Source organism: Heptranchias perlo, chromosome 11, assembly GCF_035084215.1.
Source record: "Heptranchias perlo isolate sHepPer1 chromosome 11, sHepPer1.hap1, whole genome shotgun sequence".
Classification (NCBI taxonomy): Eukaryota; Metazoa; Chordata; class Chondrichthyes; order Hexanchiformes; family Hexanchidae; genus Heptranchias; species Heptranchias perlo.
This window is the reverse complement of record NC_090335.1, coordinates 31,060,759-31,086,594: the sequence shown is the minus strand read 5'-3', so window position 1 is coordinate 31,086,594 and position 25,836 is coordinate 31,060,759. Positions and strand designations below refer to the sequence as shown.

The 25,836-nt window shown below is 41.7% G+C and overlaps 1 protein-coding gene across 13 annotated transcripts in view; it reads right to left on the bottom strand.

Annotated features, from left to right (window-relative positions):
* The window catches only part of dmd (dystrophin), a 1,591,310-nt gene that overhangs the window by 774,538 nt on the left and 790,936 nt on the right, over positions 1 to 25,836 (bottom strand). For all 13 annotated transcript variants that reach the window (XM_067992781.1, XM_067992785.1, XM_067992782.1 and 10 more), the window contains one exon: positions 15,031 to 15,201. In XM_067992781.1, the coding sequence (XP_067848882.1) occupies positions 15,031 to 15,201 (171 nt within the window). The remainder of the gene's footprint in view (positions 1 to 15,030; positions 15,202 to 25,836) is intronic.

The following is a 25,836-nucleotide window of genomic DNA, read 5'->3' as shown; positions in this document are numbered from 1 at the left end:
GAGTCTCTACTATTTCCTCCCTTGCTTCTCTTAACCGCCTGGGATACATTTCACCTGGGCCTGGTGATTTATCGACTTTCAAAGATGTTAAACCCTTTAATACTTCCTCTCTCACTATGCTTATCCCATCTAATATTTTACACTCCTCCTCCTCAACTGCAATCTCTGCATCATCCCCCTCTTTTGTGAAGACAGACGCAAAGTATTCATTAAGAATCATACCCACATCTTCCGCCTCCACACATAGGTTAACTTTTGGTCTCTAATAGGCCCTACTCTTTCCTTAGTTATCCTCTTGCTCTTTATGTATTTATAAAACATTTTTGGGTTTTCCTTGATTTTACTTGCCAGTATTTTTTTAGCCCCTCCCTTTGCTTTCCTAATTTCCTTTTTAATTTTACCCCTGCACTTTCTATACTCCTCTAGGCTTTCTGCAGTATTGAGCTCTCGGTGTCTGACATAAGTTTCCCTTTTTTGCCTTATCTTACTTACCATGTATGCACCTTGTCATCCAGGGGGCTCTAGATTTGGCAGCCCCACCCTTTTTCTTTGTGGAAACATGTATGCAAGTCAGTCTCCATTTTTATAGCTTAGGACTTCTACACCCAATGCACTCTCTCTATTAGAGTACCTTAAACACCACCTGCACATAAAAGGAGGGACTTCAGAATGGAATAAGGAACGTGTGCTCTGCATTCTGTTTCACTGTTAACAATGAACGAATTACAAGAAAGGTTCTTTCCATTAATCCTACGGTTGAGCAATGAATTCCTGTTCCACCGTGGCTATAAAGCATTAAACTTACAAATGTTAGTCCTCATTCAATGTCCACTAAATTGATTTTCTATATTTTTAACCTCATTCTTTTCAATAGAATCCACCAAATTCCTCAACAACGTATTAATTTCTCTGGCCTCTCTGCACCATCCCCAGGTGAGAGGACAGGCAGTTGAGCTAACGTGAGGCCTCAGTCAACACCACTCCATAATCAGTCGACAGAAGGTGCATGAAACACCTCCCCAAGAGATCAGGAACTCACTGTGGGGTGGATTGAGAACATGAACCAACTTCCTACAAGCTTTGGTTGCCCTGTTCAGAATGTTTTGAACACCAGGATGCTACCAAAGTCCATGATATCTAATACATTAAAATACCACTGTAATTATTAACCAGTGACATAACTTATAAGAACATAAGAAACAGGAGCAGGAGTAGGCCAATCAGCCCCTCGAGCCTGCTCCGCCATTCAATAAGATCATGGCTGATCTGGTCCTAACCTCAAATCTAAAATCATGTCCAATTTCCTGCCCGCTCCCCGTAACCCCTAATTCCCTTTACTTCTAGGAAACTGTCTATTTCTGTTTTAAATTTATTTAATGATGTAGCTTCCACAGCTTCCTGGGGCAGCAAATTCCACAGACCTACCACCCTCTTAGTGAAGAAGTTTCTCCTCATCTCAGTTTTGAAAGAGCAGCCCCTTATTCTAAGATTATGCCCCCTAGTTCTAGTTTCACCCATCCTTGGGAACATCCTTACCGCATCCACCTGATCAAACCCCTTCACAATCTTATATGTTTCAATAAGATCGCCTCTCATTCTTCTGAACTCCAATGAGTAGAGTCCCAATCTACTCAACCTCTCCTCATATGTCCGCCCCCTCATCCCCGGGATTAACCGAGTGAACCTTCTTTGTACTGCCTCGAGAGCAAGTATGTCTTTTCTTAAGTATGGACACCAAAACTGTATGCAGTATTCCAGGTGCGGTCTCACCAATACCTTATATAACTGCAGCAATACCTCCCTGTTTTTATATTCTATCCCCCTAGCAATAAAAGCCAACATTCCGTTGGCCTTCTTGATCACCTGCTGCACCTGCATACCAACCTTTTGATTTTCTTGCACTAGGACCCCCAGATCCCTTTGTACTGCAGTACTTTCCAGTTTCTCGCCATTGAGATAATAACTTGCTCTCCAATTTTTCCTGCCAAAGTGCATAACCTCACATTTTCCAATATTGTATTGCATCTGCCAAATCTCCGCCCACTCACCCAGCCTGTCTATATCCCCTTGTAGGTTTTTTATGTTCTCCTCACTCTCTACTTTCCCTCCCATCTTTGTATCATCTGCAAACTTTGATATGTTACACTCGGTCCCCTCCTCCAAATCGTTAATATAGATTGTAAAGAGTTGGGGACCCAGCACCGACCCCTGCGGAACACCACTGGCTACTGGTTGCCAGTCCGAGAATGTACCATTTATCCCAACTCTCTGCTTCCTGTTAGATAACCAATCCTCCACCCATGCCAGAATATTACCCCCAATCCAGTGATTCTTTATCTTGAGCAATAATCTTTTATGTGGCACCTTGTCGAATTTGAACCATTTTCTTGGTAAATTAACAATTTTTCCCCACTGCAAAGGAATTTAGAGTAGTGCTCATCTGCATAGCAATCCAACATCTGATTTTCTAGACGGTCCCTGCCATACTAAAAACAAAAATTACACAGACACAAATCAGGGAACTAGTAGCTACCTGGAAAGTAAGAGTGATAGACAGAATAGTCATTATATGACTATTATAAGCCAATCTCTCCTGAAATTTTCTGCTCCCTCTGTTCTTTTGAGACTGTTGGACATCAAACAGAAAATATACTTTTGACCGAGAATATCTCAGACGATTATTCTTCAGATCATAAGGTGGACATTTGCATAGTAATTTAATTAACAGTACTTTGTTCAGCCAATTTATATGACTGTAATATAAAGGAAAATAGTTATATTGAAATTTAATTAAAACTTGAATCAACTGGCCAGGCAACTGTCAAAATATGTGGCAAGGAGCCATCTTTTGATGCTTTGCACCATTATCAGGGATAATTGTTACCTTTCTGTATCGGTAAAGTACAGTTCTTTTACTTCATATTTTACTGCCACTTTGAAAGTTATTAAGCCTCTTTTTCAGATTCCCCTGTGTTATGCATCACACCAGTCCGTGGACCATCACAATGATACCCTAACCTTCTGCACCGTTGGTTTGCCTGCAATCACTAGCATTATTTAATATATCAGTGCTCATTTGCAATGCTTTTTCTAATAAAAAACAATCAGGTCTCTGCTGGCATTGGTTATGTCATTGTGGAATCAAAATGCCCTGCAAATCCTGTGTTGAAAATGAAACAGAAACCATGAAGAATGGGGCAAATGACATTTCTAGCTATGAAAGGATAACAATATGATCAATTTAAAGGGTATTATTTTCTTGGCTGGAGAGAAGAGTGCAATAACACTATGAAAAGTACACCTCAATTTTTAAAAATGTAATTGAAGGCACCTCATCAACGTAAGGTTTGGCTTTTTTTGATGAAGATGCTGCCCCTTTAACAGCAATTGGACTGGAAACCAGTATATGTAAGCAGTAATGACTGTGCAGAAAAGGATTTAAAGCATCTGTAGTAGTGAGTTGAGAGAGGACTGAAAGAATATAACATGCGTTCTCTCCAAACCTAATTACATTTTATCTTTCTCTCATAAAAATGTAATTTTCCATTTTGAACTTCAGAGCTTCAATCATACCCTCATCCAAGCTATTCATTTTATCATTCTAATTGGCAGAGATTGTTTTGCTTTTGGAAATGGATAAAAGCAAAACCAAATTGTTCTGCTTTTAAGGAAGGTTTTGAAAAACAATCTTATGTCAACTAAGCTTATCAGAAGCAGAACAACCCAAATGATTCACATTTTAGTTTGATACAGTTTCCTGTAAGTATCACTTTGCTTTTCTTATCGATTCTGGCTTTGCCAGAATTAGTTGTTTAGTGAAAAGCCCCTGAATGTTGCTTCTGCATTTTCAATGTGTTATTTGTCCTTCTGTTTACAATATACCTCTTGACGTTACAGTTTCACAGTGTTTTACTGGTTTACAATTCTTGATTTTGTTAACTTCAGTCTGGTGCAGATTCACTGAGGTACATCAGTAACAGCCCTTCTCCCCTCCAACTCCTATATTGCTACTAGCCCATGACTATCATATATTACCTATAACGGACCATTTGTCTGAATGCATCTACTCTACAATCTGTTTAAAACTTAATACTGAAGTATGGCAAGGGAACAGCGTGAACACAGATGCAAAGAGCTAATCAGAGGTTCAATTTATATACAATCAGGATTGATATTCAGTGGACTATCCATGAAAACATATTGACAAGTTGGTTTGAAGGCCAATATCGAGAGTACCAACACAGCATTGATATATCAAAAAATCCTGATCCAACAAGGGATCCTTCACACCTCTGTCCTTCATCATCTGATATGTTAGAAACCGTACAGTGCCATTTACCAGAGCAAGATGCAAATTTCAAATTATATATTGGACTCACACGGTCAAACTATATCAACAACCTTCAAGTGTATGGTTTCACACTTTTGAGTGGTAATAACCTGAGTTGGGTTAAAAAAAAACTTGTCAGGAATAGTGGTCAAACAAAAGCTGTGTATAAGGCTGCAGTTGAAGTACACTACCAGTGTGAGACCAGTAGATGTAGAGTGCGACATGCAGGCAGCAAGACTGGACTGCGATCTGCGTCTAATGCAACATATCAGACGAGAGCTCTGCACGTGTAATTACACATAGCTACGAAGCTCTGCTCCCCCAGTGAAGGGTTGGGATTTCAACCAGCTGAATGTTGCAGTCAAGCGACACAGCATGACAACCTAGTTTTAGTTGAGACTAGTTTTAAAAACACAAATGGAACAGATGGTTTGAAACTGAACTACAAAGTGATTAAGCATGTGGAGATATGAGAAGCTGTAATAACAAGGTTAAAATTTGCAGCACAATCAGGTTACGAAGTAGCAACTTTCACGCGGGTGTATGCAGTGTATATTTGATTAACCTTTGAGCCATGTCCAATCACGAGTCACTGACTCAGATCGGCCAAAGCCACAATACAGCAAAAATGGACCCTACTGTCCAGATAATTGGACAAACTTAGATAAAAGACAGAACTAAAAGAAGGGGCTTAGCTAACGATGTAAAGTTATAATTAGGTTGTTTTTGAATGTTGCCACAGAGCCGGATTGGCTAAGGAATAAGTAATGTAGTAACTGCTATCGGTGTGCTCCAGTCTTGTACTGTATATAAGCTTGTGAATTTTGTTGATCGAGGAGAAGGTGCTCGCACAGACCGCGGGGTCAGAGACCCTTCTCCCAGAGCTCTGTTTTAATAAACTGCGCCTTTTACTTTACCACAGATTAGATGTGAATTTATTTTCACCCAACACCCAGCAACTTTTTTTTTAATCTTGAGTGAGAGTGGATGACATTATTTGCATCCACACTACTATTTATAAAAAGTCTTCCATTTAGCGTGCACCTGCCACACTAGAGACATCAAGAAGTGTTGCATTTTGTTACAGCACCTGAAAATTACAAGCCCCTTCCAATCTATAAACATTCCCTGCCAAGCAACAATTAAACTCAAAATCACCTTAACAAGTTTCCTTAGCAGAAATTAAACTTTGTGGCCTTAAAGCAACCAAGCTCCACATTAACATCAGATTACCACATTGTAAATTACAAGGTATAATACTCATGCACTTAACAAAAACAGCATATCATCAGATTTACCATCTGCTGGGAGATCTGCTAGTAATATTATACAAAGACTCAGCAATAATTTTACGAAGTGCACAGGTGAGCCAAAGGAGTTATATTACTACAGGTGGTAGAAAGCTCAAGTAGTATGAGAGATTGTTTCACTTTAGTGTGCTTGATTTTGAGGTCAAACCAAGACAACCACATTATACTTTTGTGTTGATGTGCAATTGACAAAGTGGTAGTGCAGCTGTCACTGAGTTTGAAGTGAAAGTCTCTAACTTTTGAAAGATGTATCTTGACTCTGCCCCCACTGTGCAATTGTCAAGTTGTTGACTTACAGTCCTTAATAATGTATAAAGGAATCTCAGGACTGCATCAAACTGAGACCCTGCAGAACTAATCATTGAATGTCATTTATTGTGCTATCGGAGTTCAGTGCAAGCTTCCAATTTTAAGGGAGTGCAGTAGATTTTCTGAAAATAACAATAACTGCAAAACGTTGACGGAATGGTAAGCATTTTAGAAACAAACGGATTATCCAATAACAGCTAAAAATGGATTTTACACAAGAGCAAGAGAAATACGCTTCGGGGGTAAGTTTGGTGCAACTCCTGGTGTGGAGTCTCACCAGCAGAGAGCATCTTGGGAGGATACCCTCATTAGCGGAGAGAATCTTGGGAGGATACCCTCATTAGCAGAGAGCATCTTGGGAGGATACCCTCGTTAGCAGAGAGCATCTTGGGAGGGCAACCTCGTTAGCAGAGAGCATCTTGGGAGGGCACCCTCGTTAGCAGGGAGCATCTTGGGAGGGCACCCTCATTAGCAGAGAGCATCTTGGGAGGGAACCTTCTTTAGCAGAGAGTGTCTGAGGAGCAGAGTCTCACAAAATTATCCACTTTGAACTCTTTGTTTTACTTGTAGGTTCCAGTGAGTATGATTTTGTTTATTATGCAATTGTCAAATACAATTCTTTTAACGCTGCTGATTACTGGAATCTATTACGGCAATTGGATTTGGTACCCTACAACCTGGAAGCTTTATCTTTTTCATAACCTGCCGTAAGCAGAGGCAGATACCTGAGGATTAACAGTTACTGCTTGCAGTAATTCATTTTATTTAATTTATACTGTTGAAGTCATGTTATCAAATTCTCTTTCAGTAGCAGATATTACACACAAATATATTAATGTTCTTAATTAGTTTAATTAATGTCCTTTATTAAACAAATTAAGCGTATTAACATATTTATTTACAGAGTAAATGGAAACATGAAGTGCAAAAATTCAGCATATTTGTGGTTCAAAATCTATAAACAGACATGGAAAAGAAACTCTGTAATGGGTCAAACATATCCTTGGAGTGAATATAAAAGTTGTTTGTGAACGATGAATTCAGCCTGTTTCCTTCCTGTTCTAACTAGACCAGTAGTTTTCAAACATTTCTGTGTTATAAACCCCCCATCCCCCCCACCCAACATAAGCCATGAAAGTTGGAGAACTTTTTAAGAATTCAGTCCTTGTTGATGGAAAGCACAGTGAAAGTGTGAGAGGAAGTAGAGCAACAATTAGTTTTGTAAATCGTCTTGGGCTACCTATAAAGTAAAGACTTGAATGTGTGTCAGTCAATAACTGGCATGCCTGTAACAAGTAAATAAAACATCTTAGCTTGTTGGAACTTCGCTTAACAAGAACAGAAGAAAGCCTGTCTTTCTGCGTAACAAACAAAATCACAGGAACCCATGGCTTTGAAATGTGTGATTTTTGAGAATCTTACTTAAAAATCACATAGAATTTTACAGCACAGAAGCAGGCCATTCGGCCCAACAGGTCTATGTCAGTGTTTATGCTCCACACGAGCCTCCTCCCACCTTACTTCATATCAACCGATCAACATATCCTTCAATTTCTTTCTCCCGAATGTACTTATATGGCTTCACCTTAAATGCATCTATGCTATTTGCCTCAACCACTCCATGTGGTGTAAGAATATTTGGAATTGGGACAAATTGACATAATTTTCTTAATGCTATTAACCATCATGCTCTGCAGGCTGTGCTGCTTATTTTTGCTGAGTGTGCTGCTTATTTTGCTGAATTGTAAAATGTCAACCTTTGACTAATTACTGAACCTTGTCACTCTCATAGTGAGGCAAGACGGCTATGTGATAGAAAGAGGAAGAATGATCCAAAGATAGCAATAAGAATGGGACAATGGCGAGTCAACAAGCTGATCATCTTGAGTTCTGTGAAAAACAACCTTGTAAATCTATAACGGTCTTGTGAATAACAAATCCGTATATGGTGTGAGGATCCAGCCAGGGGGCCATAAAATCCCAAAGTCTCCTGAGCTCAGGGCAAAGGATCCAACGATCCAGCTGTCAGATGAACACCGAGCTGTCAGAAAACTCGAAACGACCACGCTGCCAACTTAATTACGAATTCTGCCCAGAGATCAAATGGGGTAATATTGCTTTAATCTCTGTATTATTACTGTCTTCTAATGTTGGGTACTTCTACATGTTTGATTTGACTATTAATAAATGAGACACTGATTACCATTTGGTATCACGTCCGAATCTGTTACAGTGGTAGCGCGTTCCACATTCTCACTACCCTCTGAGAATCTGATTTCTTTAGCGGGTCACTGATTACAGAGAAGAACAGGTACCATTGTTTTCCACTGTTTTCATTATTTCTATGGGAGGGGACCCCAGAATATATCATCAGCTACCCAAAAGAAAACAATCTCACCAATGCAGAAAACAATTTTATTGGCATATAAAAATAGAACTAATGTGCTAATAAGTTAACAAATGCAGAAAAGTATAAAATATGACATTTTACTCAATGCCTGGCCCAGATGGATTGAAATCTGATGACTTCACAGACCCCCTAGGATGCTCTGCAATATTAAAACGTACTGACCTATTCTGCAAACATTTACAAATGTGAGATTTGTGTGCTCTACAAGAGGAAATATCATCTACAACTACAAAATTATTGGTCATGTTACAATCGCAACACTTGGTAAAGCTGAGGATTATGCATGTAAATGCTTTACCTCCAAGTCCACAAACATAAATTAGCCATGTTCTGGTTATGGTTCTTGTTCAATGGCTCTTAATATTTCTAGAGATAACTTTCCCTATTATCTGATCGCAGTATTGAGCAGTATTCAATGCATTTCACAGGCCATCTATTCATTCTGGGGCAACTTGGCCCAATGTCTGGTCTCCACAGGAGTTAAACAACTTAACAGATTCCTGGATACTTTCATTTCAGTCTACAAAGCACAACCACTTCAAATTTTTGTGGAGGGCAAAAGAATAGAAGAATTATTTCTTGTGCAAGTTAGAACTTGGACATTGCCTTTGGCAAGAACATTGGATACAACCGAAGCATTGTTCCATCATCGTGCTATTGAAATATTCTGCTACTAGCATGTGAGGCTCGCTGACACTCATTTCCAATACTAAGGTCATATAAAGGTAGACCAAAAACGTTCAAAATCCTCATCGCAATTTGACATAAGCCTCAATTTGGTGTCATCTGTACATTTATGTATATGGGAAATAAGAGCAGGCCCAAAACGGACCCCTGTGGAAAACCACTTGCCACACTTTTCCATTTTGAGGAACTTCCTTTACTTTTGCTTTCTGCCATCAAATCATCTCTCTATCCATGAGGCTACATTCCCCTTAATTTCATGTGTTGTTAACTTTTCAATAAGTCGCGAGTCCCTTATGTGGTACCTTATTTTTGAAAATCCAAACAATCCACATTCACTGCATTTCCTTTATCTATCATCTTTGCTTTTTTTGTGTGAAGAATTCTATAAGGTTGATCAAGCACAGCCTATCTTTTAGAAGTCCAAGCTCGCTCTGATTAGCTCAGTTTTCTCTAAGTGCTCAGTAATTTTATCTTGTCATTATAGACTCCAGCGGTTTGCCAACAGCTTAAGTAAAACCAACTAGCCTGTAATTTCCTGGGTTATTCCTGTCTCCGTTTTTGAAGAGAAGCATCACATTTTACAACTTCTAGTCCTCTGGCATAATTTTCTTCGCCAGCAAAGGAAACTGCAACGGGATATTGATAAGATGGGGAATTCAATGTCAGTAAGTACGAGGTGTTGCAATTTGGAAAAAAAAATAACAGCAGTAATTATACTCTGAGTGGAAGTAGGCTCGGTGCTGTGGAAGAGCAGAGGGAATTGGAGGTACAGATTCACAGAACATTAAAAGCAGCACCTCAGGTTGATAAGGCTGTTAAAAAAAAGCTAGTAGAATTCTAGGTTTTATCTCAAGAGGTATAGAATTTAAAAGTCAGAGGTAATGGCGAGCCTATATAAAACCTCAGTTAGAGTACTGTGAGCAATATTGGGCTCCGCACTAAAGGAAGGATTTTGAGCCATTACAGATGGTACAACGCAGACTCACTAGGATGCTGCGCGGAATGAAGAATTACAAATACGAACAAATATTTGAAAAGTTGGGTCTTTTTTCAGTTAGAACAATGCAGATTATGGGGCGATATAATCAAAGTGTTTAAAATTATCAAAGAATGGGACAGGGTAGATAGAAGTAAACTGTTTCCAGTACTTGAGGGGTCAAGAACAAGGGGTCTTAAATACAAGATTAAATGTAAGAGATTTAGAACAGAGGGCAGGAGAAACTTCTTCACACAGAGTGTTGTGAATTCATTTCCAGGGTTAGTGGTTGAGGCAGAAAACATGGCAACATTCAAGATTAGATTGATAAGATGGATGATGGAAAAGGTGTTGAAGGGATAAGGGAACAGGGCAGGTAAATGCAATTGGAACTATTTGGTCATGTGGAGAGTAAACGCCAACATGGACTGGTTGGACCGAATGGCTTGTTTCTGTGCTGTAATTTCTAAGCACAACATTTTGGAAAATTATAGTCAGAGCCTCTGCTATTTCCTCACTAGCTTGCCTCAGGATCCTCAAATGTAAACAGTTAGGTCCTGGTGATTTCTCTACCTTAAGCTTGAGTAATTTCTTTAGCACCATGTTTATTTAAATAATAAACTCTGCTAACTTTTCTACATCCACATCTTCTCTGTGAAAACTGAGGGAAAGTTCTCATTTATTATCTCTGCCATTCCTTCACTCTCCACTACAAGCTTATCTCATTCATCTCTTGGCAGCCCTTGCTATTGGTAACTGTTTTCTGACAGCCAATTTTTGATTAGAGACATTTTGAAATTGCTGATTGGCAGTTTTCATTTCCACTTGCTACGTGTTCATCTGATACATTTCATACCAGCTCAGTTACAACCCATTATCATTTCAGGAAGGCAAAATTGAAGCCAATCAATTACAAGTGTGCTGATGAAATCTAAGTCAGCTTTGGTGCATAAGAAAAGCAAGGACTCCCATGGTTTGGAACCTAGTTAGGAAATAAATAATTACCTCTCCTTTCCACTGAATTTGTCATACAACCAAATTTATTCTTAATCCACTGAAAAAGAATAAATGATGACTCCACAGCACTTAATGGATTTGCTATTTACAAAGCCGTGAAAATCATTAAGTGCACTGCACAGAAAGTGGATCAGGAAAGACCACAGCCCCAATTTTAACTCCCCTCCCACCCCCATGTCCAAGAGGGCAGGGCGCGCGGGGTGGAGGGGGGGGATTAAAATAGGGGCAGAGTACTTACCTCCTCAATCATGTCGCACTCCAGCCCGCCGCCAATCTAACTACTGGTTTTTGGGAGGCGCTCACTGCAGGCCATGGTCTTCATAAATACAGAAAAGGTGGGGTCCTCTGGCGTAAATAGGACCCACACGCAATTTTAACTCGCAGTCATGTGAGTCTTGACCAGTGCAAGACCTGCAAGAGAAACCTTGTGATGAACAGGATTGGGGCCAGAAGGTAAGGAAGGTAAGTTTTAAAAGTTTTGTTTGGTTTCCTGGTGGAAACCTTGGGCCCCCCCTCCCCCAACCCCGACCGTGATACCCTTCTGCTCCAACAGCCGCCCCCCCCCAACAAACCCCCTGCACCTACCTTAGTGCAGGGGATTGCTCCCAGTTGCTGGCCCGGGAATTAAAGGCCATGATATTTACAGGGAGGGTGTGGGGGAGGACGAAAACAGCCAGGGAATGCGTCGAGGCTGGGGACGCAGAGGTCCTGCTGAATTTAACGCCAGAACATCGTTATAACTTTTTTCTTCCGTTTCCTGCCTGGCAACTGGTCAAATTGACAGGCTGGCCGGCTGCCGGGCAGAAAAACCAATGACAGGAGGCCACAGCCGGGGACCCTTATGGATGGTCCCCGGTAATCGGGAAGGGGGGGGGGGTGGAGATCAGGGCTTTGGGGAGGAGAGGGCAAAAGAGAGGCCTTCGCAGGAAGGGGCAAGGCCAGAGATCAGAGCTTCTGGGGGGGGGGGGGGGAGGGGGGAGGGGTGCGCGGGGGGAGGTCTGCGATCACAGCAGTGGGGAGAGACAGGCTGTGATCGGCAGAAGGGAGTCCAAAGGCTTCCTGAGGGGCTGGAACACCCCTACTCCTCCTGGCCCATAAGGAGTGCTGTGAAAGGCACTTACCTTCTTGAGCTGGCAGCTCCCACCTCCATTTTACTGCTGGGTTACCTGAGCCCTGGGAAACCCGCGCAGCAAGTGTTAAATTTAAATCAGGCTCCCAACTGCATTGATTTAAATATGTTAATGAAGTGTCCCGCCTCGCCACGGCGGGACATCTGTACCCCACGAAACCCGTCGCTTGGGGACGCTTTCCCCGTTTTAAAATTTTTAATGCCCTCTGATTCTCTTCCTCCTGTCACTGGGGGTGGGGTGAATATTGAGGCCGAAATCTCTCCTGGCCTCATATGATGTATATGGCAGTGACATCTAGTGGAAAAATATAATTACTGCAAATATCCTCATTTTTCTCTACATTACCTTGGATCATAAAAAAAATCAAAGGCAAGAAAAGGCATCCGGCCCAAAGTTTATCCCTCTAGTATCCTATCTCAGCTTTGCATTATGAGCACCCCTGTCATCTCTGCCTCTACTATTTTGCCTGGCAGATGATTCCACAAAAATTGTCACCCTTTAGCTAAAGACCTTCCTGTTTTCAATTTTCATTCATTTAAATTGATGTCCTTTAGTCCTACTAGCGTGTTACTATTCTTTTCATTGTATTCAAATTGGAATGCCAACTACCCAAAGAGTTATCAGAATGTGGGATTTTTTGCCACAAACGGTGTTCAATGCTAAATTAATTACAGCATTCAAAAAGGAACTGGATAATCACTTAAAAATGTAAAAGTGTATGCGTAGAAATCAGGAAAATGGGACTGTGTAAAGTCAGACCTAAATTCAGTGCAGGTAAGAAGAGCCAAATGGATCCTCCTCCTGTACTAAAAACATCTCTACATCTATTGGACAGCTGGAAACATGGCTGGAGTTAAGTGTCTTGCCAATAGCCCACCAGCAATAACTTAGTGCTCAGTGAATTATTATGCTACTCAGAAATAATACTGATATAGCATCAGTCCAATGGGGTTGTGCCGTCGATCAACATTTATATTTTGTTACCACACTAACATGCGATACAAAAAAATTATGTGAGAAATCAGATCAGATTATATCTTTTGGCACCTACCTCACACAAATACAGTTGGCATCACAAATATCTGAAAAGGTGTCAACAGAGACTGTGGAGTTACATCTGCATGCCCAACATGCAGAACAGTTGTTTTCCTACCCATATTATTAATGGAATAGTCTAGCTCTATGATGGTCTCACCTGTAAGTTACCTTATAAAAATCATAACCCTATTTGAAAAAAAAGTTTAAAGATCACTTTACACTTTTAAAACTAAAACTGCTTACCCACAGCTGTCCTCCCATATGGAGCCACCATCTTTCTAATTTCACAGAGGCTGGGATGCCAATAGCTGAATCCTGCAATGTCCAACTTCCTTCATTACTCAGCATTATACAAGGAGTATGGTCTCATCAACAGAGAAATTTTCCAGATGGTACAGCTTTCAAAGCTCCTAATCAGACTACATCACACACTGATACAGAACACTATTCATTTTATACCCAAGCATTCACTAAATAATTTAATGAACTAATTTAACTGGAGGAAATTCCCTTCTTCTGGTTCTTTTTTAAAAATGTTATTAAATGCAGCCTTTTCTGGAGTTACTTTCTGTTACTGAGAGGCTATCCAGGCGAGATGCTGAGCAGCAGGGCAGGCTAGAAGTATCTGGCTGGCAGTAACATTATCCCAAGTACCTCAGCTTCTGTGAAATCAGAGGAACAGCAGCTACATCTGGGAGAGTAGTTTCATTTTTTTATATTCATGTTACAACTTATATAAAGAGTGATTCTCCACTCAACGACTCTCAAAGATAGTGCCTTACTGCAGAGTACTCCTGTAAAAATCCAATACCAAAATAAGCAGTCTTCTAAAGTCCAGTCTTCCTATGCTATCCAGATTGCAGATGACACCCCAAAGCGTAATACAATAAACAAACTGGAAACAGTGGAAAGTGCAAAAAAAAATCAAACTCTACATGTCTTTCTATATATTAGGTAGCATAACAACTGGATGCTATTAGAAGCAAGTATATCAATTAAAATTAAAAATAAAATTGATCTGGGCAGTTTACTGAAGGAACAAAAGGACGAGAGTTATCCTATGATCTTCCTGTGGTCTATTACACATTCAAACAACCCTTGTTTAGGAAATGCTGGCTCTGCATTTGAGCTTTGGCATACTAAGGACAGAGTTGCAGGCCGTGGCTCAATTTGGAAGTCAGCACCAAAGACAAAAGTGAGATGTAAAACTTTGCCGCTGGTGTTCTGCACAGATTCATAACATTTCCTTCCGCAAATCATTCACTCGATCCATTTTGGCCCGTCTTACTGCTCCACATTTACCCTATTAAATTAAATTGGAAAAAATATATACAACTGGGCTCAAATGAGTGAAAACTCCTTAAAAGCTCCAAAACAGTCTATGTCATCCCTTGAAAAATACAGTGAAGGGGTCATTTTCGGAAGTGAGGCTCCTGGCATGGAGCCTCACTAGATGGGAGTTTGGCTAGGAAGTATGACTATAACATTAAAGGGCTGTTCTCACAACCCACATTCCCCTCTAATGAGGCACTGTACTGAGAACAGAACCTCTCAAAATGACCACTCATGTCTTTGACATACTTTTTTGGGGTCTGTGTGTTAAGACAATTGATGTCAAAAACACCTGGAGTACAGTATTTCAGTACATGTCTCAATTTTGCTGCTATTGATAAAATAAGCCATCTTGAATTAACACTTAAGGAACCACTCTATTAAATGCCAGCAAAAGCCATACAAATTTCTTAATAATTTAAGCTGCAAGGTCACAGGGGACAGACGTTCTTTGACATTGTTCTCTCTCAGGGTATTGAGGTCATTCTTACCTTACTCCAGGCAACCTCAGTGTCCAAATTAGTAGGCATGCCTTCAACTGCTGATCTCCTTGTCAGCTCTGTGTCAGTTGCTGCCAGCCATTCTGTCAAAGCATTCACTTCCTTCCTGAGCTTTCGAGACAATTTCAGAGACTTCTCCAGCTCTTGCTTTCCCTCGGTCACCTGCATGACAGAAAAAAATAGATCATATTTTCACAATGGCTTGTTTTAATGGTTGATCTACAGTGACCAACCACAATAAGTTGCTTTCATTTACAACTGGATTGTCTTCTGAGTTATAAATTAATGTTACATTCAGCTGAATCCCAATGTCTTTTATACTGCTATCATGAACTTTGCAATAAGTTATCATTTCAATTTGTTCACATTCTCTTGTCAATCTTCACTATTTTGAACATCTGGAAAGTTGGCATAATTCCTCAGCCACGTGTTGCAGCAGCCATTTTCAGTTCAGTTCATCAAACTCAAATCAGTTTTACATGTAAATGAATCAAAAGTCACAAATATTAAATAATCTGCCTTACAATTGCTTTCAGGTCTTCTGCATGGCTGGAAGTACAAGATACAATGTGCTGAACAAAAGTAATATAAATTGTAATGCTTTTCTGGGAAAGAAATGGAACATCTCTTACCTACAATCACTGAACAAACAGACTGTTCCATCAGGCTAGATGATGAATTTTTGTGAGAATTAAATACCTTAAACTGAAGGAAATATTAACCTAATTTTCATAATTCCATCTTCTTTAAATATCTCTGCAATATTCTTCTCAAACAGATCCTGCTTAAATTTCACATGGCAAATTGCACTGGATTTGTGCCAATGAGTGAAGACTTGTGCTCACTGATGCTTTGCAGAGCTCAGCTTTGCTATAATTTGCGGGGTCAGTTCATTCAAATATTCACTGGCAGTTCTCTAGCACAAATGCCATGTAAAACAGGAATGACGTGCTGGGGATGCTTGAAAATTAGAGAGTAGCCTTTAAAGAGCCAAGTCAGGCTGAACATTGCAGCAGCAGGCTGGGACAACAGCAGTTAAGTAGGAAAGTGCTTGGCTCAGTGAGTTGACTGTCAGGTAAATGCAATGGATGGTTCATGTATGATTTTGTCCCACTCGAGAATCTGGCACAGGGTGGCGAAGAAGGAACACAGGCATTGCAAAATGGAACAAAACAGCCCATAATTTAATTGAGACTAACCTCCAAATCCTCCTCAAGGAGATTCAGCAAAGTATGGTCTCCATGGAAAGAAGCCACAAAGTATGTTTCATGCCATGTGAACTGCAGTCCAATGCCACAAGGCGTTCAATGACCAGACGAGGGCTGGCAAGGGAGCAGAATGGCCAGTCTGCCCATTCTTCCTTGGGAACCCTGGGTATCAGCACAATCTTCACCCTCTAAAATGAAAAGTTGCACAACTAACACTTAACACTGCACCTCAGGGTGTTACCATGTGTGTCACAATTTCTCCTAATAGCAATTACTTGCAAGCAGAAACTTTAAACCCCTTCCTCCACTTTAATAAGGTGACACCACCACCTTTCTTGCATCAGTTGTCCATAGCCAGCTGGGGGACAGCCCTCATTTGTTATCCTTTATCTAATTCACTTAATCTTGTTGGAGGAGAAACTTGTGCACAATTCCTCAGAGAGGCAGGGCATCAGTAAGGGCATCCTTGATATTAAAGTACTCACTCCCAAATAAGGAGTGAGCCAGAGAGCTGTTGAGGAGCAACAGTGCTGGTGCCAGGTTAGTTTGTCTGTGTATATACACAGTCACCGCAGCATCCCTGTGAAGCAACGTACAAGTTTCCACACCCTTCCCTGTCTCCCTAGTCATGAAGGGGTTATGCTCATCCATTCTCAGCTTGTATTCTCCTTTTCTTCACATTGACCACAGTTATGGGGGCAGATGAGAAAAAGGATGATGATGAGGAGGAGGAGGAGGAGGAGGAGGAGGAGGAGGAGGAGGGGGGGAAGGGATGAGGTGGAGGAGGAGAGTACAGAAATCATCTTTGTGGACTATGGTAACAAAGAATGACAGGATGCGATGGTCAAGCCCATCCATGAGTCCCTGGACCTAGATCATGCTCTATATTCCTCTATCAGGAACCAGTGGATGTAGTATATTTGGATCTTCAAAAGGCATTCGATAAAGTGCCACACGAGAGGTTGTTACACAAGATAAGGGCTCATGGGGTTGGGGCTTATAGATTAGCATGGATAGAGGGTTGGTTAACGGACAGAAAACAGAGAGTGGGGAAATGTGAGGTTATTCAATTTGGTAGGAAGAATAAAAAAAACAGAATATTTTTTAAATGGTGAGAAACCATTAAGTGTTGGTGTTCAGAGGGATTTGGGTGTACTTGCACACGAAATGCAGGAAGTTAACATGCAGGTGCAGCAAGCAATTAGGAAGGCAAATGGTATATTGGCCTTTATTGCAAGGGGGTTGGAGTACAAGAGTAAGGAAGTCTTGCTGCAATTGTACAGGGCTTTGGTGAGACCACACCTGGCGTACAGTGTACAGTTTTGGTTTGCTTACCTAAGGAAGGATATACTCGCAGTGCAACAAAGGTTCACTAGATTGATTCCTGGGATGAGAGGGTTATCCTATGAGGAGAGGTTGAGTGGAATGTGCCTATACTTTCTGGAGTTTAGAAGAATGAGAGGTGATCTCATTGAAACATGTAAGATTCTGAGAGGGCTTGACAAGGTAGAGGCTGAGAGGCTGTTTCCCTTGGCTGGAGAGTCTACAACTAGGGGGGTATAGTCACTGGATAAGGAGTCAGCCATTTAGGACTGAGATGAGGAGAAATTTCTTCACTCAGAGGGTTGTGAATCTTTGGAATTCTCTACCCCAGAGGGCTGTGGATGCTCAGTCGTTGAGTATATTCAAGACTGAGATCGACAGATTTTTGGACTCGAAGGGAATCAAGGGATTTGAGGATAGGGTGGGAAAGTGAAGTTGAGGTGGAAGATCAGCCATGATTTTATTGAATGGCGGAGCAGGCTCGAGGGGTCCTATGGCCTACTCCTGCTCCTATTTCTTATGTTCTTATGTCACAACCTCCTCCATTTCACTCCCTGCATCGCTTGCTTTTTCACTCTCATACACCATCTCAGATACTATCACCCTGGGAGAATCACATAGCGTTAGTGAGGACATGGCACCATGTGATTCACAGAGTAGTAGGGAACAGGAGGAGTGGGAGTGGGTGAGGATGTGCCACCTTCTCTGTGAAGATTAAGAAGGCAACCATGGCTTGAGAGGTGCTGGATCCAGAATTCATGAAAACTTGCCTGAAAAGGATGTTCAAGGAATATCACATCTACGTGCAGGCTCTGAGGGCAGTTTCCTAGGATGTGTCGCAACTGACAGCTGTGACTTTGGAGTCCATAAAGCTCATTTGCAGCAACTTCAGGGAAGCTCTTTAGTAAAGGAATCAATTGAGTGTGTGGCAGCTTCATTGGAATCAGCAGCAGACCACCATCTATAAAGTGGCCAGGGACTCAGTCAATGCCTCCTCCTCCACAGAAACACAGACTGTAGCTCTTGCGACAACATTGGGAGAATATAAACAGCACCCTACATACAAGCTTCCAGACCCTGGCTACTGGGATGCAGGCTGCTGTCTCTCAGGGCTTTCAGAATCTGATAGCTGCCATTAGACTACCCACCCCACTAATCAGCAGGGACACAGAACCAGGGTTCACTGGAATGGTGACGTCTGGAACAGACCTGTGTAAGGCTTCTGTTTCTTAGGACAGCAGCACATGCCAGGCTTCCAATCGTCCCCCTCAGGGCAGCACATCAGTGGCATGTAAGAGATGACACCAGGCTGTCTAGGCACAAGCTCTGGAGATGCAGCCAGCAGCAGCTCTTTCATGGGAGCAAGCTGTCATGAGCAAAGGCTCACCTCAGTCCCATGAGCCTTTTATATCACAGGAGCAGTCAACCAGTTCTCATGTTACTGCCCCTCATACTACACCTATGAAAAGCACCAGAATAGGCAAAAGGAGGGCATATTTAATGACTGGGGAAGCAAGGTGTGAGGAAACAGTAGGTTGGCTTCTGTTAACTTCGGAGATGGTTGTATTAAGGCAGAATGTGCACTTAAGTCATGCTTTGTTGCTGAAGAAGATTATAATCTTAAAGCAAAAGATGCACTTATTTTGTGGTGTCTTATTCAATCAAGTGATTATTATTGGCATAGTCATGTTGGGGCAAAGAGAGCTGATGTGTTATGATGTTCTAGGTTAGGCACTGGATTGAAAGTGGGGGAGAAATACTTAGGACAGTGGAGATAAAGGTAACTATGTTAAACAGATGAGAAGACTTCACTGATCATTTCTGGTCTGATGCCCCTTGCAGCAGTAACTGAGGAGTCCTCTAAGTGATGGTCCTCCTGATGCTCACCTCCATGTAATTCTGCCTCGAAAGCAGCTCAACCTCCTCAAATGTTTGCCAATAGGGAATTCCATTCCTGCTCTTGAGAAGCTCATTGTGGGAAGTTGGGGGGGGGGGGGTGCAAAATATCCCAGTGCTCTCTCAGTTAGTCAGAAGCAAGTCCTACTCTGTCTAGCCACGAAGCAGGAGGAAGAAAAAAAAACAATGTTTAAATCGCTGAGAAAAAAACTCATTCCGAGCTAGAGAAATCAATGCTTAAGCTTTCAACAGTCCTCAGGCTCAAAACTCCTCACTTCTGCCAATCTCAGCTAATTCTGCCTTATACTTCCCATTTTAACTTACTCTAGTTGCACTGCAAGTGCAACTTCCTGAAATTTTGGGCTCACTACAACTGGCCTTAATTTCCATCGATTAAAATTAGTTACAGATCACAGGAGGGGCCAAATTGTGATTGTTAATTCAGGCACATCGTTTTTGGGGTGGAAAGCAGTGGAACTAGCTTCCAAATCAAACTGCTTCCAAATAAAAATTGCCCTGATTATATGCCCCAGAAACATCATAAATAGCATGAAATTTCAGGGCGTACGTCTACGCTGAGGAGTTTTTTAAAATCTTGACCCTCCCTTCTTCGAATGGTGGCACAGTTCTTCTATGATTTCCCTCATAAATATTAAGAGATTCAACTGTCCCCAACCACTCAGAACATATTACAAAATAAACATGGAATTGCAAAATTTCAAACGTAATGTTTGCCAGTGACATATGGTCCAGCAGTTGGCAGGTAGTGCATTTAGCTACCTGACATTTATACCACAGACAAATGTCCCTATGTTATTATATGGGGCCTGTATGCCATTTAAACAAGTAATGCTCAGCATTTATACAGATGTTGTACCTATCTGAGATGCCAGTTGGATGCATGCTGGCTCCTCAATCTGTAATGACCGACTCTGACAGTTTCCTTTTTTTTCTCGTTTCTCCCCTTCCCTCCTCTCCTGAAGCCATTAAATCCTTCCAGTAGTATGATTCCATAGGTATCGGTCACTCAAGCACAAGTATGTTGCTATGTGTAGTTAAAAATTAAACCAACATACCAGAACCAAATATGCAGTACAAATTTTCTAAGTTCAAAAGGAGATGCTATTATTTTTTAGCACCTAAATAGAACGGGGTTCTTTTTTTATTTTACAGAGCCCATAGTTAATTATATTTACTTTGCATTTTAAAATGGTAAGGAGATTTCATGTAAGGACATACTGCCATCTGCAGCTTGCATTCTGTCAGCATTAACAACTACAACTCAAGCATCAACATGGGCCTAAAAAGTGTTTTTAAGCAATACAGAAAATTTAAACCTTTCCAAAACACTTCAGATACATCAGAAGCAAAATAAATGAGGCATATGGACGATGGGAGAAGAGCAGGAGGAGGGGTAAGGTGGGGGACGGGAGAGAGGTAGGAAGAGGTGAGGTGAAATGAAGGGGTGGGAAGAGGGAGGGGGAGGAGGAAGTAGGGAGTGGAAAATGAGGGGGAGGAAGTAAGGAGAGGAGAGTGAGGAGAGGGAAGCGGAGAGGTGATGGAGTGAAGAGGGGTGAAAGGGAGTGAAGAGGGAGGAGGAGGGAGAGAGTAGGGAAGGAAGGAGAATAGGAGAGGTGGGAGGGGGAAATTAGAAGATGAAGGAAGTGATTAGCGGGGGAGAGGGAGAGGATGGAGGTGGAGAGGGAGAAGATAGAGGGGGTTGGATAGTGGGCTCCTAGTTCAGTTAATGAGTTAAATAACGTTACTTGTCGACAGCACCACCGACAGGTACAATACCATTAGAATGTTCCAATCACGTAGTGAATTAATATATCAGAGAAAATCAAAGCTAACTCAAAGTTATTGAAGCATCTTTTAAGCAGGATATTTTGAATCTAAACATTTTCTTGGGACTCTTCCTGCAAAATGGCAATTTTTAAAAAAAAGTAATTTGCATATGTTTTGTAGACAGCTGTAAAAGAAATAGCTGAAATCTCCACATAAGCTGATCAGCATAAACTTCGAGAGTCAGAGCCAGTGTTGGATACCACTTGTCATCTCTGCTTATCAAGCAAAGTGGTGCTGCAGAATAGAACACTTTTGTAGTTTCTGCATCTAATACCAGCATTAAACACTCTTAGGTCAAATAAACCAGAGATCTGACATCCTACCACAGTAGTGTAGTGTTTCCACGTCATGCTGCAGTCATCCTTATGATCTTTTTGAGGGACTCTGGCAATTTATTGTTAACTTCTGCTAATACGAGCAGTTTCATGCTGTAGTTTAATTAATACCCACCAGGAACTTGGTTGAAACTGGGCAAACTCACTTCACATAGGGCCTGTTACAGCCAACAGAGAGGGGAAGCTTTCATCCCATCAGGCTGGGCTGAAATCAAACTCAAGTGCCACCTCTGAAATGAGAGTGTCCTATTTCACCATGCCATTCCCCTTAAGCGTGTTCTATGTTCTACCACGCAGGTTGGCCTACTGTTCCACAGCAACAAAATGTGAAATTCGAAAGAGGAGAACAGCTCACTACATATCAAACACGCCATGATATCCTTCTGAGCTAATCTGTATGAATGTCACACTCTGTTGATCGAGTGGAATATTACAGTGCATGACACCTCAAACTGATTTAAAGTACTAGTGACAAGAACACACAGCGACCAACAGTTTTGCAAAGAAATTAATGAAGTTATGCAATTAATGAATGTTCGGGAGTCAGCAGGGGGGATCTACAGGAAGCTCGATGCTTCTGTCAACATTCTCTACAGATTCCGTGTAGTTGAGTTACTTTCATACTGCTGAGGAATTTTAATGGAATTTATTTACATACGGAAAGGCAGCATACGTGCCAACGAGATTGAGGAATATATTCTGCACAATTTTAAACAGGATACTTTAATATCGCAACATTACAAGAGATATATATTACAACTGAGCTTGCATCTGTACTTCATATCCCTCCACACAAATCTGCATGTCCCAAACTTTACACCAGAATGTGCTTGTCAAAGCATCTGCTCCACTCCATATGCAGTTTATTTGTTCAGCAGGGGAAGGAATTTCAAAATTCTCAGTTTTCATTGAAACAAGCTCAAGTCCAGGATTCAGTGTTTTTTTTTAAAAAATGAAAACCGTATGTCTACTTGATTTGGTTGTGCTTCTTCTAGATCTTGAACTCTTACTTTTAAATGGTTCTACCGGCTGGTACCATGGGTTAAATAACAACAGCTTGCATTTATATAGTGCCTTCAACGTAGTAAAACGTCCCAAAGCGCTTCACAGGAGCATAATCAGAACAAAACTGACATCGAGCCAAAGGAGGAGACATTAGAAGACAAAGAAGCTGACCAAAAGCCTGGTCAAAGCGGTAAGTTTTAAGGAGTGTCTTAAAGGAGAAGAGAGTGATGGAGAGGTTTAGGGAGGGAAACTGTCGCCAATGATGTGGCAAAAGAAATCGATGATGCACAACAGGCCAGAATTGAAGGAACGCAGATTTCTCAGAGGGTCGCAGGGCTGGAGGAGATTACCGAGATAGGGAGGGGCGAGGCTATGGAGACATTTGAACACAAGGATGAGAATTTTAAAATCAAGGCATTGGTGGACTGTGAGCCAACGTAGGTCAGCGAGTACAGGGTGCTCTGGAGCCTGGGTTCAATCCAGCCCACACCTATAGGTGATGGTTTCCCTTGACTTCCAACTTTAAGGGTCCAATGTTAAATAAGTTTGCACAGTCCCAATCCAGTTTCTAGTTGGCATGGCTCACAGCACAAAACTGTCCCTAGTTTGACTAATTGGCAATCTCACTCTGAAAAGGCACAGGATAGCTGCTCTGGGAAATAAAACAAAAAGTCACACTGGTACAGCAAGGAATATACTTCTGAAGTTGAAATCGAAGCCGAGACACATTGTTGGGACAGAATAAAAGAAGCTTTACTCTGTTATAAATTATCTTGATATTCACACAGTAGTCAGTATTTCATTTCCCAACACTAACATACCTCATCTTCATTGGCAAAAAATTCATTAAAAAGTAATTGTAAAAATCTTATTTATTGCATTTTCTCCCCCCATTTTAAATGTAATTTTCTTCTCTCCTTTTAGTTTGCCCTGTGCCACTTCCTGGTTGTGAATGAATATCCAAATCTCAACAATGTTTCTGCTAAAATACTACTCTGAAGCTGGCAGTTCAAACCTACATGAGAGTACGGTGGGGTGACTTACTCCCAGATTTTCCTGCTCTGCTATTTCCTCTCAAGGCATTCATGTGTTTAACCATTGACTTGGTAGGTGAGCCCAAATTCCATGGCACAGCAGGACTTCCATACATCACGAATCACCGCCTACTTTGCTGCCTTATATTTGATTTCTCTGACACATAAACAACATGAACAGCATGCAAGGAGTAATCTTCTGACTTCATGCTGATGTGAGGAGCCTTACCTGCCAGGAGATTCCAAATTTCCAATATCAGCAAGTGAGGTTTCCTGCCAGTAATGTAAAGTTAGTAAATTACCCCTAAGTCACACTCTCGGAGGCTTTTTTTTTTAAGTACTGAAATATGCTTCCAAATTTAAAAATACACAGCCCTCATCCTTTCTGGTATAGTTGCAAATATAATTTCTAATGAAAATATTAAGTTTATAACCAAAAGTGCAGTGGGTTAGGATACCGTCCTATGTGCTGAATGGGATAAATTCAGAACAGATCTAGCAGCTTAAAACTGGTCATCCATGAGGTGCTGTGGGCCATCAGCAGCAGCAGAATTGTATTCCAGCACAATCTGTAACCTCATGGCCCGGCATATCCCTCACTCTACCATTATCAACAAGCCAAAGGGGATCAATGAGGAGTGCAGAAGAGCATGCCAGGAACAGCACCAGGCGTACCAAAAAATGAGGTGCCAAACTGGTGAAGCTACAACACAGGACTACATGCATGCTAAACAGCAGAAGCATCATGCTATAGACAGAGCTAAGTGATCCCACAACCAATGGATCAGATCAAAGCTCTACAGTCCTGCCATATCCAGTCGTGAATGGTGGTGGACAATTAAACAACTAACGGGAGGAGGAGGCTCCATGAACATCCCCATCCTCAATGATGGCAGAGCCCAGCGCGTGAGTGCAAAAGATAAGGCTGGAGCGTTTGTAACCATATTCAGCCAGAAGTGTCGAGTGGATGGTCCATCTCGGCCTCCTCCCGAGATCCCCATCATCACAGAAGTCAGTCTTCAGCCAATTTGATTCACTCCACGTGATATCAAGAAATGGCCGAGTACACTGGATACAGCAAAGGCTATGGACCCCGAAACATCGCAACTGTAGTGCTGAAGACTTGTGCTCCAGAACTAGCTGCACCTCCAGCCAAGCTGTTCCAGTAAGTTACAACACTGGCATCCATCCGACAATGTGGAAAATTGCCCAGGTATGTCCTGACCACAAAAAGCAGCACAAATCAAATCTGGCCAATTACCGCCACATCAATCTACTCTCAATCATCAGCAAAGTGATGGAAGGTGTCGTCGGCAGTGCTATCAAGCGGCACTTACTCACCAATAACCTGCTCACCGATGCTCGGTTTGGGTTCCACCAGGATCATTTGGCTCCAGACCTCATTACTGCCTTGGTCCAAACATGGACAAAAGAACTGAATTCCAGTGGTGAGGTGAGAGTGATTGCCCTTGACATCAAGGCAGCATTTGACCAAGTGTGGCACCAAGGAGCCCCAGTAAAATTGAAGTCAATGGGAATCAGGGGGAAAACTCTCCAGTGGCTGGAATCATACTTTGCACAAAGGAAGATGGTAGTGGTTGTTGGAAGCCAATCAATTCAGCCCAGGACATCACTGCAGGAGTTCCTCAGGGCAGTGTCCTACATCAATGACCTTCCCTCCATCATAAGGTCAAAAGTAGGGATGTTCGCTGATGATTGCACAGTGTTCAGTTACATTCGCAACTCCTCAGATAATGAAGCAGTCCATGCCCGCATGCAGCAAGACCTGGACAACATCCAGGCTTGGGCTCATAAGTGGCAAGTAACATTCGTGCCAGACAAGTGCCAGGCAATGACCATCTCCAACAAGAGAGAGTCTAACCACCTCCCCTTGACATTCAACGGCATTACCATTGCCGAATCCCCCACCATCAACATCCTGGGAGTCACCACTGACGAGAAACTAAACTGGACCAACCATATAAATACTGTGGCTACAAGAGCAGGTCAGAGGCTGGGTATTCTGCAGCGAGTGACTCACCTCCTGACTCCCCAAAGCCTTTCCACCATCTACAAGGCACAAGTCAGGAGTGTGATGGAATACTCTCCACTTGTCTGGATGAGTGCAGCTCCAACAACACTCAAGAA